At 44.5% G+C, this 14,826-nt stretch overlaps 1 protein-coding gene across 2 annotated transcripts in view; it reads left to right on the top strand.

Moving 5' to 3' along the window:
- The window catches only part of LOC130111786 (AP-2 complex subunit alpha-2), a 48,478-nt gene that overhangs the window by 22,047 nt on the left and 11,605 nt on the right, over positions 1–14,826 (top strand). Inside the window, exons 15-17 of one of the 2 annotated variants that reach the window (XR_008810171.1) lie at positions 3,808–3,941; positions 11,052–11,134; positions 13,802–13,966. Coding sequence is in view for 1 of the 2 variants with exons in the window: in XM_056279068.1 (XP_056135043.1) it covers positions 3,808–3,941; positions 11,052–11,134 (217 nt within the window). In the remaining variant the exon portion in view is untranslated. The remainder of the gene's footprint in view (positions 1–3,807; positions 3,942–11,051; positions 11,135–13,801; positions 13,967–14,826) is intronic. The other variant, XM_056279068.1, reaches the window with a different exon arrangement.

The raw sequence follows: 14,826 nt of genomic DNA, 5'->3' as shown, positions 1-14,826 counted from the left end.
GGTGCTGTACAGCAGAAGCAGGCAGAGATTGTCTTGCTCAGCTAGACTCGCAGGTTTGGCTGCATGACGAATTGTCAACCCATGTTTGGGTTGGTCTTACTAACTTTAAGCCTTCCTCCCCTGGTATCCCCCTTTCATTATTATTCTACTTGACTGCCAAGCATTCTCTCAAGGTCTAACTCAGCATGCAGAGAAAAAACAATCCTGTGTTGAAGGACTTTTTTGGACCTTTTGCCTACAACATCCCTGGCCTGCGCTGTTTTCTCCTGTTGCTTCATGTTGTGTCCCTTTAATAACAGCAAAGTTTTATGGTCTCTCTTGTTTTGTTCTTTCAGAATCTAAACCGAATTCTTGTCTGGATAGATGGAGCCAGAACAGACAGCCCTTGTTAAATCTTATAATAATGCTAACAGTAATGATAGTGATAATAATAGGAATAATGATAATAGAGCTGTTATGTTGATCACAGAAAGTGACCAGGAAATTAACGGTCAGGATCGATTTGTCAGTCAAAGAAGCCCATTTGTTCTTGGTGCCTGCAGATTCTTGTGTAAGAGTTTTGGAGGTCAACTGATGTTGAAAACTCAAAATAAAGCAATGAAAAATAAGTGAGAGGATGGTACAGACTAAATAGGAAGGACAAAAAGGAGAAAGAGAGATTTGAAGTGTACTTCGTTAAGTTCCAGGGAAAACACGTTAGTGAGCGAGGTCCTTATTAATATCTTCCTCATGTCGTAGGTCAGTTAACAGTGCAGTGATTTTTGGAACAATGTTTAAATGATATTTTGGCATTATTGACACAAGGTTGTATAGTTTACCCACTAGTGGTGATATGAGTGCATGGACGTTATCTTGGTTGGTCAGTCAGAGATCTGGCTGCTAGTCTCACCAAACAAGCAAAAGAATGTAAAGTAGCAAATTGAGTTGGATAATAAATACATTTTTAAGTCATGATAAAACACACAAAACCACCTGGTTAGCCATCGGCAATACAAAATAACATCTTTGACACATGTTCAGTGCTTGAGTCTCCTCTCTGTACCTTGGAACTACTTTTTATTGTTGGAAAACACAGGGTATTGTTACACACTGGAGCCTGTTCACATTTCTCAGCTTATTGATTGAGGTGTGTTCCCTCTGAAACGGCTGATAAGCTGCATGGTATGCATTGTGAACAGGCTCCAGTGTATAGTAATACACTGATGTTCCTCAACTGCTACGTCCCTTGGTCTGGAGAGGGTGCAACAATTAATGTACTGGGTAACAGTGAGGTGAGGGTGCAACACAGTGAGACATACACGTTTAAATATAAATATTTACTAACACCATGACAGGACAAGGGAACCGAACGGTTGCCAAAACAACAAACTGCTAACAAAAAGTACCCCCCCCCCCCCCGACAGTGCTCAAAAGCACCAAGCCTAAAGACAGAGGGTGGCAACCACTCCTAACCTAGCGTGTCTAACAGAGGTAAGCTACGTAATGGGGTGTTTGCCCATGGGCATCTTACCTTGATCCCCTTGCTCAAAAGAACTAAACAAATTAAAGGCTAAACATAGCTCAAAATAGTCAAAATGCAAACTTAACCGAAAACAGGCCAGATGTTACAAACACAAAGTAGCTACAACACACAAACTGAACTAGCTGGCCGGCGAACTGAAGACATGTGGGGGTTTAAATGGGAGACTGCACAGCTGATGGAAATTTGATGATTTGTTGACCAGTTGATTAGGTGATGAGGAGCACCTGGCAGATACCTGAATTTAGAGTGAGAATTAAATACAAAAAGGCAACACAAAACAACTATATGGACACAGACACACCCGTGGCCGTAATAACAACAAAAAGTAGTTCCAAGATATAGCATGTCAAAGAAAGCTGAATCAGTTCATCTGGACACAATGTTTACTGAAAGAAATGTCTTGATGCTCAATAATCCAAGTAAGAAAATTAAAGAAAGTTGAGTCAGTTCATGTGGACACATTTACTGACAGAAACGTTTCATCATCATCCAAGTGACCTCTTCAGTGTCACCTGACTGCAGGTGTCCCCACCCTTATATACACTACAGTGACTGCAGGTGTCCCCGCCCTTATAAACAATACAGTAACTGCAGGTGTCCCCACCCTTATAAACACTACAGTGGCACAACGACCTAAACCAATAGGTTGGGCACATGGTGGATGAGGTAGGCAATGAGAGAAATTAGTAGAAAAGGGAATTACGAGTCAGTGTGCTTGCTCAGTGGACTCACACAGGTCTTTACCCAATTCCTGTCTTAACACAATGAGGGCTGACGCTACAGTGCAGCTGTGTGTTTAAATACCAGGAAGTACCACAGCTGAACCTGCCCCCGTCTGATTTTCACAACAAAGGAAGCAATAGAGGGTGTGACCCACGTCAGCTGACCCACCAATTGCAGCTCAGAGAGTGAAACCAGCAAGTGCCCCGCCCAACAAAGCCTGATAACAGCCTGAATCTGAATCAAAACTCAAAACAAGTTTCAAATCACTTACCACCCGACTGCAATCTCCTATGTTCAAGATCAGAGCATGTATGAAATATATACTTAGCACAGAAAGTAAGGAAATGTGTGTTTGGTAGATGATGTCTTTGTTGTGACAATGCTTCTTGGCAGTAAATCTTATACCGTTGGAAAGCCTGTTTATTTGCCTTTTAAATGGCGCCACATTTGTAAGGAACATGCATTTGTGGGATGAGCAGCAGAGCTGAGTATGTGGGTTGCGCCCATGAAAAATTTGCCAAATCTTCTCTGCCAATGCCAAACAGCTTATTTTGCTGTTGCTATTGACTCTTGTTTTGAGCTTCTGGTACCCCAGGTGCTGACCATCAGCTGCCTGATATAAGATTCATTGCCAAGAAGCATCGTTACAACAAAGACATCATCTACCAAACACACATTTCCTTACTTTTTGTGCTAAGTTTATATTCATTAAAAATAGGCGACAGGCATGGGCACAAGTCCATGAATACTGGGATGGCATCCAGGGCCTTACCTGTGCCCCCATCCACAGGGTTAGTGGTTGTGTCAGGAAGGGCATCTGATATAAATTTTTCAAGTCAGTATACAGATTGACAAGACTAAGACTATTCCGGATCAGTCGAGGCCCGGGTTAACAACAGCCGCCTTTGGTGCTGTGCCCTCACATAGTACTGATAGAAACTATGAAATCCGCTGTGGCGACCCCTGAAAAACAGGGAACAAGAAGATGTATTCATTGAAACACTTCTTTACACAGATTTAAGTATTTGATTTGGCAAAGGTTTAATGCCGGATGCTCTTCCTGATGCAACCCTCCCCATTTATCTGGGCTGTGGACCGGCACTAAGAATGCACTGGCTTGTGCATCCTCAGTGGCTGGGGTTTTTTTTTTTTTTTTTTTTTTACACCGATGTAAGTATTAAGGCTAAACTGAGTTTGGCTGGCTGATGTTGACTACATATTGTGATTACATGGATGTACAGCTTCACCTTAGAATGGATTTCAGTTAAGTGGTGTGTAGAACAGTTCAACATTTAGGTGACATAGTGTCCCAGTGGTTAGCGCTGTTGCCTCACATCAAGAAGGTCCTGGGTTCGAACCCCAGGCTGTCCCAGGGCCTTTTTGTGTGGAGTTTGCATGTTCTCCTCATGTCTGCGTGGGTTTCCTCTAGGTGCTCCGGTTTCCTCCCATTTCTCAGGTTTTTACATCGACTTCCAGCAGGTGTGTTGTAAATTGGTATTATTTTTTGATCATACGTAAATGCTCTTTCACTGCATCATCTTCCTGTCATGTCTCTCTATCAGGTTTCCGCCTATCCCTCCACCGACCTGCTGGGTCTAAATCCTGCCCCATCAGCAGGACCGAGTCTTCTAGTTGATGTTTTCTCTGACAGCCCCACCACATCACCTGCAGATGTGTCTGAGGAGAATTTTTCCAGGTTTGAGAGGAAGATATTGTGTTATCACTTTCACATGTCGCTTGTAAATGTCTGTCAAGTTGTACTCCTACACGTATATGGATATTTTAAAATGTCTAAATTAAAACTTAAAAAAAGACCCCCATTGTAGTCATATATCATCATCTGGAAATGGGCAAAAGAAATGTATAAATTCCATTTGACATGTAAATAGACATGTACAGATGCAACTTTCTATGTCACACTCGATTAAGGCATTTAACTTGACATTTTGCTCTCTGTCTACACTACGGTATATTTGACAGTGACTTGGAGTGTCTGTGTGATCAGTCATTTGGGATGACGTCAGGGGTTGATTTAAGAATTTCCAGCACTAGCTGGCTGGGCTAATGCTGTAAAAAATGTGAGTAACTCATACGTCAAAAGGTTGAGCGCCTCATAGTTACAGTTGAAGTCGGAAGTTTACATACACCTTATGCAAATACGTTTCAACTCGGCTTTTCACAATTCCTGACATTTGAGCCTAGTAATCATTCCCTGTCTTGGGTCAATTAGGATCACTACTTTATTATAAGAATGTGGAATGTCAGAACAATAGTAGAGAGAATGATTTGTTTCAGCTTTTATTTATTTCATTGCATGTCTGTGATTTCTGTGATTCAAGCTCTGATCTTGAACATAGGAGACTGCGGTCATTTGGTAAGTGATTTAAAACTTGTTTTGATTCGGATTTAGGTCATTATCAGGCTTTGTTGGGCTGAGCACTTGCTGGGTCAGCAGTCGCTATTGCTTCCTTTGTTGCAAAAATCAGATGGGGTAAGATTTTCACTAACAGCTTATACGAGAGATTGAACTAAACCCAGCAGAACAAGCGCTGATCTTGAACATAGGAGATTCCAGTCGTTTGATTTTATTTATTTATTTATTTATTTTGAGTTTGATATACTTTATTCATCCCCGTGGGGAAATTATGCTCTGCATTAAACCATCCTAGCTGTGTAGCTAGGAGCAGTGGGCAGCTGCTGTGCAGCACCCGGGACCAACTCCAGTTCCTCTTGCCATGTCTTGGACAAGGGCACAGACAGGAGTATTAACCCTAACATGCATATCTTTTTGATGGTGGGGGAAACCGGAGCACCCGGAGAAAACCCACCACAGACACGGGGCGAACATGCAAACTCCACACAGAGGACGACCGGGAATGACCCCCAAGGTTGGACAACCCTGGGGTTTGAACCCAGGACCTTCTTGCTGTGAGGCAACAGCGCTAACCACTGGGCCACTGTGCCGCCCAAGTAAGTTTGGTAAGTGATTTAAAACTTGTTTTGAGTTTGATTCGGATTTAGGCCGTTATCAGGATTTGTTGGGCTGAGCACTTGCTAGTTTCACTCCCTGAGCTTCAATAGCTGTGTCAGCAGTCACAGATCGCGCCCTCTATTGCTTCCTTTGTTGTGAAAATCAGACAGGGTAAGATTGTCACTAACAGCTTATAAGAGAGATTGAACTAAACCCGGCAGAACAAGGTCTGATTTTGAACATAGGAGATTTAAGTCATTGGTTAGCGATTGAAAACTTATTTTGAGTTTTGATTCAGATTTAGGTCTTTATCAGGATTTGTTGAGCTGAGTACTTGCTAGTTTCACTCTCTGAGCTTCAATAGCTGGGTCAGCAGATGCGGGACACGCCCTCTATTGCTTCCTTTGTTATGAAAATCAAACGGGGGCGGTATTTTCACTAACAGCTTATAAAAGAGATTGAACTGAGTGGTAGTTCTTGGTATTTAAACACACAGCTGCGCTGTGGCGTCAGCCCTTGTGTGTCACCCTCATTGTGTCAAGACCAAATTGGGTAAAGACCTGTGAGTCTACCTGTGCGAGTCCACCAAGCAAGGACACTGACTGGTAATTCCCTTTTCTACTATTTTCTCTTGTTGCCTGCCTCACCCACCATGTGCTACAAAGACATCCCTGTCATTCAAGATTATCCAAAAAAAAATCGCATCTGTCGCAGACAATGCAACCCTGAGAACCTCTGTTCACTCTGGAAAGCCTCCTCTACTCATTCCTTCTTCAGTTTTGGCTTATGGAATAGCCAATCGGCTGTAAATAAAACAGAATTTATCCAAGCACTTGGTAATCTGTCACTAGCACTGACCGAAACCTGGATACATCCAGAAAACACTGTCACACCGGCTGCACTGTCTGTTGACTCTGCTTTCTCACACACACACCCTGTTCTGTTGGGCGTGGAGGCGGTACGGGTGTCCTCATTTCCAAAGACTGGAAATTCTCTAAGCTTTCTCCGCTAAGCAACAACTCCTCTTTTGAATACCATGAAACCATGGTTAATGCTCCTATTAAGCTATTTGTGGTTGTCATATACCACCCACCAGGGTGTCAACTGGGGAACTTTGTAGTCCAACTAGACATGTTGCTCTCAGCCACTCCTGACAACGACAACGACTGACTGACAATGACTGATTGTCATGGGAGACATGAATATCCTTACTGAAAAACCCCAAGCCACTGACTTCCTGTCTCTTCTGTCCTCTTGACCTCAAACAGGTCCCCCACCCCTCCCAAATACAAAGCAGGCAATACTCTTGATCTGATTTTGACATGGAACTGCTCCACAGCAAATCTGACAGTCACCCCCCTACATCTGTCAGACCACTTCTTTATTCAATTTGCCGCCTCCTTACTGAAACATCCTCTCGTCCTCCACAAAAGGTCTCCTTCTGCCGAAACTTCCAGTCCCATACACCAACCCAGCTCTCCAATGAGGTCTTGGCTTCCATGCCTCCTCATAATGAATTCTCTTCACTCCCTGTCAACGAGGCTACAGACACACTCTGTTCCTCACTAGCCTCCTCTCTTAACAATCTCTGCCCTCTAGCATCCAAACCTGCTCGTAATGCCTCCCCAGTCGATGGCTCACTGAAGTCATCAGAGAGCAAATGGTGTGGCTCAGAGTGGCAGAGAAAAAATGGCGTAAAATTGGAGAGCCCACTGACCTCAGTGACTATCAGTGTCCGTGGCTAAGACTACTTACCATCAGAACAAGCTCTGTGGCGTCACTGATGCTTGAAAAATTTGTTTTGCTTTTAACTCACTCCTCAATCTGCCTCCTCCGACGACCTCCACTCTGCTCACTCCTGACATGTTCACCTCGTACATTACTGATAAGGTTTCTGCAATCAGTAACTAGTTCTATGAGCCTGACCAACTCTGTCTGCTGCTGCCAGCTAACAGTGCCTCTCTCATCTCATTCTCCCACCTGAATGAGGAGGAAGTCTCCAAGCTTCTGCTGGACCCGTTAACATCCAACCTCCTACAGACCATTTCCCCCACACTTAACCCCGCAGTCACACACATCATCAACTCCTCGCTTACGATGGGTGTGTTCCACACCGCATTTAAGCAAGCCCAGGTCACCTCACTGTTCAAAAAACCTACATTCAACCCAGCCCAGGTTGAAAACTATGGACCGGTTTCACCCTACCCTTCCTACCCTTTCTTTCAAAAATACTTGAGGGCACAGTCTCTAACTAAGTCTCTGAATTCCTCTCTGAGAACAATCTGTATGATCCAAATCAGTCTTGCTTTAAGCGGGGTTGCTCTACCGAGATTGCGCTCCTGTCGGTAATGGAATCACTGCGTTTGGCTAGAGCTTCTGGTCAGTCCTCAGCTTTATTGCTGCTAGATCTGTCAGCTGCCTTTGGCACGGTTAACCACCAAATCCTCCTCTCCACACTCACTGATTTTGGTATCTCAGGAACTGCCCTCCGCTGGTTCATGTCCTACCTCTCGGGGACATCTTTTAGATTATCTTGGAGGGGAGAAGTGTCCAAACTGCACAGCTTATCCATAGGGGTGCCTCAAGGGTCAGTGCTCGGTGCCCTCCTCTTATCAATATACACCACCTCACTTGGTACAATCATCCACTCCCATGGTTTCTCATACCATTGCTATGCTGATGATACCCAACTCCTCCTGTCATTCCTGCCAGATGACCTCACAGTCTCGGCACAGATATCGTCATGCCTTGCTGATATCTCTGCATGGATGAAAGAACGCCACCTTCAGCTTAACCTATCTAAGACTGAGCTCCTTGTCATCCCAGCCAGTCCATCCTGACAATAACAGTTCAATATCCAACTCGGATAAGCCCAACTCATGCCCACAAAGTCTGCCCGAAACCTGGGTGCCATGATTGATGACCAACTACCCTTTAAGGTTCATGTGGCCTCGATTGCTCGGTCATGCCGATTTACCCCATACAATATCAGGAAAATTAGACCCTACCTGTGTGAGCATGCAGCACAACTCCTGGTACAGGCTCTTGTAATATCACACATTGACTACTGCAACTCCTTACTGGCAGGTCTCCCTGCATGCACTTTCAAACCTCTGCAAATGATCCAGAATGCGACGGCACGTCTGGTCTTCAACCAACCCAAAACAGCACATGTCACCCCACTGTTTATACCCCTCCACTGGCTGCCAGTAGCTGCCCATATCAAATTCAAAACCTTAATGCTCGCTTACAAAACAGCAACTAAAACGGCTTCCTCCTGCCTACCTGAACTCCCTCATTCAGGTCTACACTCAGTCCCGCTCACTATGCTGTGCCAATGAAAAGCGTCTGGCACTTCTGCCTCAGTGGGGCCCTAAGTCACTAGCTAGACTCTTCTCTTCTGTAGTTCCCCGGTGGTGGAACGAGTTACCAAACTCCATTCGATCCACTGAGTCCCTCTCCATCTTTAAGAAGAAACTAAAGACCCAGCTCTTTCTACAAAAAAAAAACGCTTCTATGCATCCTATGCATTGCCTTTGTGCACTGCCTGTTGACATCTATATCCTATCGGACTTGAACCTAGTTTTTTTATGCTAACTTGTGTTGTTGCCTTCTGATTAGATCCTTGCTTGTGTTGTATTAACTCTCAGATATATGTCGCTTTGGATAAAATCATCTGCTAAATGAAATTGTAAATCTGTAAAAGTAGTTCTGCTTTAGGTTTTGACAAATCTAAGTCCCTGACCAGGTCATTTAATTCTGGCTGTGTTATCAGATGACAGTAACCAGACATAAAGGTTCAACATCTGGATCAGTGTCGTTTTCCACATCTGGTTCATGTGTTGTGGCATCTTCATCTGCCTCATCTAGGCTTCATGGCTTCGGTACTGGCAAACTGTCATCATGTGGCACTGGTCTCATGGCTGAAGGCAGGTTGGGGTATTCAATAGATTTCTTATTTTTAGTAGAGAAGCCAGATACATTGGTCAGACAGAAGTAACAGTCCGTCACGTGATCCTCCTCTTCTCGCCATATCATTGGGACTGCAAATGGCATTGACTTCCGAATACCTCTGAGCCAAGCTCTCAGGTTGACTGCACATGTTGCACAACAGAAGTGAGGAGCCCATGGTTTCTCTTGGTCACCAATGTTACATCTGAAGTGGAGCTCATAGGCTTTCTTAATAAGTGCAGTCATTGGGGGGGCTTTTAAGTCTTAAGTGTGTCCTCACCACAGATGTAACAGGATGTACTGCAGCTGCTGCATCACTGACGGGACATTTCTGCTGTATTAAATCTTCCTGAAGACAATAAATCCTGTTGTTAAGTATACTCACTATGCCACTGCCTGAAGAACATGTGCATCACATGCGTCCAAACAGGATGTGTACATGTGAGCAGCTTTTATAGCCTGTCTGCCAGCATCTAACCTGACTCAGCATGCCCAGGCTGCCTAAGACAACATCTGCATAGCACCTACACTGAGTGCTGCCCAGGCATGCTGGGACTGACCAACACAGCTTGCTTTGAGGGCAACATACTAGTAGACTTAAAATATGACTGGAAATCACAAAAATAGGTTATATCTCCAAAACGGTATGGAACATTTTAAGGTCATTTTTGTGATCAGCAGCCCAAAATGCATAAAATACACCCAAGTGGTCCCGAAGCAAAATCTTCATTGTCCAGCGAATCAGTTGCAGAATGTTTTCAGAAATATATTTAAATATATATACATACATACATACATACATACATACATACATACACACACATACATACATATATATATACACACATACATACATATATATATATACACATACATACATATATATACACATATATATATATATAATCTTTTTTTTTCTTTTTTTTTTGGCTTTTCCCCCATTTTTCTCTCCAACTGTATATGGCCAATTACCCCTCTCTTCCAAACCGTCGCTGTTCCACCCCCTCTGCCGATCTGGGAGGGCCTCCTCCAATATATGTGGAGTCGCCAGCCACTTCTTTTCACCTGACAGTGAGGCGTTTCACCAGGGGGACGTAGCACATGGGAGGATCACGCTATTCCCTTCAATTCCCCCTCCCCCCTGAACAGACGCTCCGACCAACCAGAGGAGGTGCTAGTGCAGCGACCAGGACACATACCCATATCCAGCTTCCCACCCGCAGACACGGCCAATTGGGTCCGTAGGGATGCCCCACCGAGCCGGAGGTAACACGGGGATCCTAACTGGCGATCCCCGTGTTGGTAGGCACAGAATAGACCACTACGCTACCCGTACACCCATCATCTTCAGATTTTTTTGTGCCGATCATAACAAGGAGTTTATCATGGAGAGTGGTAAACACTCAGGGTGGGCAGAACCTACGATCAGTCAACTGGCTTTTGAAAGAACATTAATTGGCTGATCACACAGATGTTTGACATCACTGTCAAATGTGCCTTAGTGTAGACAAGTGAAATGTAAAATGTTATGCATACTACATATCGAGTGCTATATATAAACTTTTGTGATTCACGGTGATTAACATTTTTGATGTACATTTACATTTGAGCGTGTCTTCAAGTACAAATCTTCTTGACATATTTCCAGATAATGTTATACAACTATGATTTCGCCCTAGGTTTTCCAGTCTTAGTTTACACATTTGCATATTTTATATTTAAGCTCAGATAACTAAATACAAACATAGCTCTTTAGACATTTTTGAACGACGTGAATGCACAAAAGTAAGAATACAAAGGCTTTGTTTTACAATCACTTTTACAAAATTCAAGAGTCATATGTGTATTTGTGTTTCTGTGCCTATGGACTGATACGGACCACAGATTCGTGTGTAAGAACAACGGAATTCTCTATGAGAACCACCTGCTGCAGATTGGACTCAAATCTGAATACAGGCAGAACCTGGGTAAGTAGAACCATTCCACATTTTGTTAACAATACTGTAGGACAGGAGTGTACTTAAAATGTACCATAAGTATGTTTATAATGTGTTATGACACTATATATGAGGCTCTGTAGAGATTGGTAAATAGTAATAAGCACCTCCATAAGGGCTTATAAATACAAAGTTCTATTGTACGGCCCACCTGTTAGAAAGTTCTACTCATAACTTATCTGAAATTTAAAGGTTATTATCACAATTAATGATTTGTGTGTTAGTTTGACACTTTAAGTGAAATACCTGATAATAGGATTTTATAAAGCTTAACAGCCTGTATTCTGTATTCCATAAATCACTATTCCTGTGTTTATGGATGCCTGAAGTGACGAGGTCCCTTCTACTACTACTACTACTTTCGGCTGCTCCCATTAGGGGGCGCCACAGCAGATCATCCGTTTCCATCTCTTCCTGTCCTCTGCATCTTCCTCTGTCACACCAGCCACCTGCATGTCCTCCCTCACCACATCCATAAACCTCCTCTTTGGCCTTCCTCTTCTCCTCTTCCCTGGCAGCTCCATATTCAGCATCCTTCTCCCAATATACCCAGCATCTCTCCTCCACACATGTCCAAACCATCTCAATCTTGCCTCTCTTGCTTTGTCTCCAAACCGTCCAACCTGAGCTGTCCCTCTAATATAATTGTTCCTAATCCTGTCCTTCTTCATCACTCCCAATGAAAAGCTTATCATCTTCAACTCTGCCACCTCCAGCTCCACCTCCTGTCTTTTCATCAGTGTCACTGTCTCCAAACCATACAACATAGCTGGTCTCACTACCATCTTGTAAATCTTCCCTTTAACTCTTGCTGGTACCCTTCTGTCACAAATCACTCCTGACACTCTTCACCACCCTCTCCACTCTGCCTGCTCTGTCTTCTTCACCTCTGTTCTGCACTCCCCTTTACTTTGGACAATTGACCCCAAGTATACTGCTCAAAAAAATAAAGGGAACACCTAAAAACACAATATAGACCTCGATGAATGAAATATTTCAGCTGAAAATCTTTATTTATTAGACAGAGGAATGTGTTTAGAGCAAAATAACCTAAGAATGATCAATGGAAATCAAAATCATTAGCCCATTAAGGTCTGGATTCAGAATCATACTCAAAATCAAAGTGGAAAATGAGAACATAGGCTGATCCAACTTCTGTGGAAATTCTTCAAGACGATTCAAAATGAGGCTCAGTAGTGTGTGTGGCCTCCACGTGCCTGTATGCACTCCCTACGACGTCTGGGCATGCTCCTGATGAGACGACGGATGGTCTCCTGAGGGATCTCCTCCCAGACCTGGATCGGGGCATCGGTCAACTCCTGGACAGTCTGTGGTGCGACATCGCGTTGGCGGATGGTACGAGACATGATGTCCCAGAGGTGCTCGATTGGATTCAGGTCTGGGGAACGTGCAGGCCAGTCCATAGCATCAATGCCCTCGACATACAGGAACTGCTGACACACTCTGGCCACATGAGGACGAGCATTGTCATGCATTAGCAGGAACCCAGGGCCCACTGCACCAGCAGATGGTCTGACAATGGGTCTGAGGATCTCATCCCGGTACCTAATGGCAGTCATGGTACCTCTGGCTAGCACGTAGAGGTCTGTGCGGCCCTCCAAGGATATGCCTCCCCAAACCATCACTGACCCACCGCCAAACCGGTCATGCTGGAGGATGTTGCAGGCAGCAGAATGTTCTCCACAGCGTCTCCAGACTCTCTCACGTCTGTCACATGTGTTCAGTGTGAACCTGCTCTCATCTGTGAAGAGCACAGGGCGCCAATGGCGAATCTGCCAACCAAGATGTTCTCTGGCAAAGGTCAATCGGGCTGCACGGTGTTGGGCTGTGAGCACAGGCCCCAATTGTGGACGTCGGGCCCTCATACCATCCTCATGCATTCTGTTTCTCACTGTTTGAGCAGAAACCTGCACATTAGTGGCCTGTTGAAGGTCGTTTTGTAGGGCTCCGGCAGTGCTCCTCCTGTTCCTCCTTGCACAAAGGACCAGATAGCGGTCCTGCTACGGGGTCGTTGTCCTCCTGCGGCCCCCTCCACATCTCCTGGTGTACTGGCCTGTCTCCTGGTACCTCCTCCATGCTCTGGACACTGTGCTGGGAGACACATCAAATCTTCTTGCCACAGCACGCATTGATGTGCCATCCTGGATGAGCTGCACTACCTGAGCAACTTCTGTAGGTTGCAGATACCGCCTCATGCCACCTCTAGTGGTGAGGGCACTAGCACAATGAAAAACTAACCAAAGATCGGCCAGAAAAGATGAGGACAGGCAAATGGTCTGTGGCCACCACCTGCAAATCCATTCCTTTTATAGGGGTTGTCTTGCAAATTGTCTAATTTCCACCTGGTGGAAATTAGACAATTTACCAAAAGGTGAAATTGATTCACAAATCAGTGTTGCTTCCTAACTGGACAGGTTGATATCTCAAAAGTGTGATTGACTTGGAGCTACATTGCATTGCTTATGTGTTCCCTTTATTTTTTTGAGCAGTGTATTTAAACTCATACGCCTTCGTCACCTCTACTCCTTGCATCCTCACCATTCCACTGTCCTCCCTCTCTTTCACACATATGTACTCTGTCTTGCTCCTACTGACTTTCATTCCTCTTCTCTCCAGTGCATACCTCCACCTCTCCAGGCTCTCCTCAACCTGCACCCTACTCTCACTACAGATCACAGTCATCTGCAAACGTCATAGTCCACGGAGACTCCTGCCTGATTTTGTCCGTCAACCTGTCCATCACCATTGCAAACAAGAAAGGGCTCAGAGCCGATCCTTGATGTAATCCCACCTCCACCTTGAACCCATCTGTCATTCCAACCACACACCTCACCACTGTCACACTGCCCTCATACATATCCTGTACCACTCCTACATACTTCTCTGCAACTCCTGACTTCCTCATACAATACCACACCTCCTCTCTCGGCACCCTGTCGTATGCTTTCTCTAAATTCATAAAGACACAATGTAACTCCTTCTGGCCTTCTCTATACTTCTCCATCAACATTCTCAAAGCAAACATCACATCTGTGGTGCTCTTTCATGGTGAAACCATATTGGTGCTGCTAATCGTCACCTCTCCTCTTAACCTAGCTTCTATTACTCTTTCCCATACCTTCATGCTGTGGCTGATCAACTTTATACCTCTGTGGTTGCTACAGTTCTACATATCGCCCTTGTTCTTGAAAATCGGTACCAGTATGCTTCTTCCCCACTCCTCAGGCATCCTCTCACTTTCCAACTACTACTACTACTACTTTCGGCTGCTCCCGTTACGGGTAGCCACAGCAGACCATCCTTTACCATTTCTTCCTGTCTTCTGCGTCTTCCTTTGTCACACCAGCCACCTGCATGTCTTCCCTCACCACATCCATAAACCTCCTCTTTGGCCTTCCTCTTTTCCTCTTTCCTGGCACCTCCATATTCAGTATCCTTCTCCCAATATACCCAGCATCTCTCCTCCACACATGTCCAAGCCATCCTCTCACTTTCCAAGATTGTGTTAAACAATCTATACTTAGCACAAAAAGTAAAGACATTTGTGTTTGGTAGATTATTTCTTTGTTGTAACAATGCTTCTTGGCAATAAATCTTATACCGATGGAAAGCCTGTTTATTTGCCTTTTATATGGGGCCAC

Source organism: Lampris incognitus, chromosome 4 (genome assembly GCF_029633865.1).
Source record: "Lampris incognitus isolate fLamInc1 chromosome 4, fLamInc1.hap2, whole genome shotgun sequence".
NCBI classification, from domain to species: domain Eukaryota; kingdom Metazoa; phylum Chordata; class Actinopteri; order Lampriformes; family Lampridae; genus Lampris; species Lampris incognitus.
Note: the sequence above shows the minus strand (reverse complement) of the source record. Positions and strands in the feature narration are given on the sequence as shown.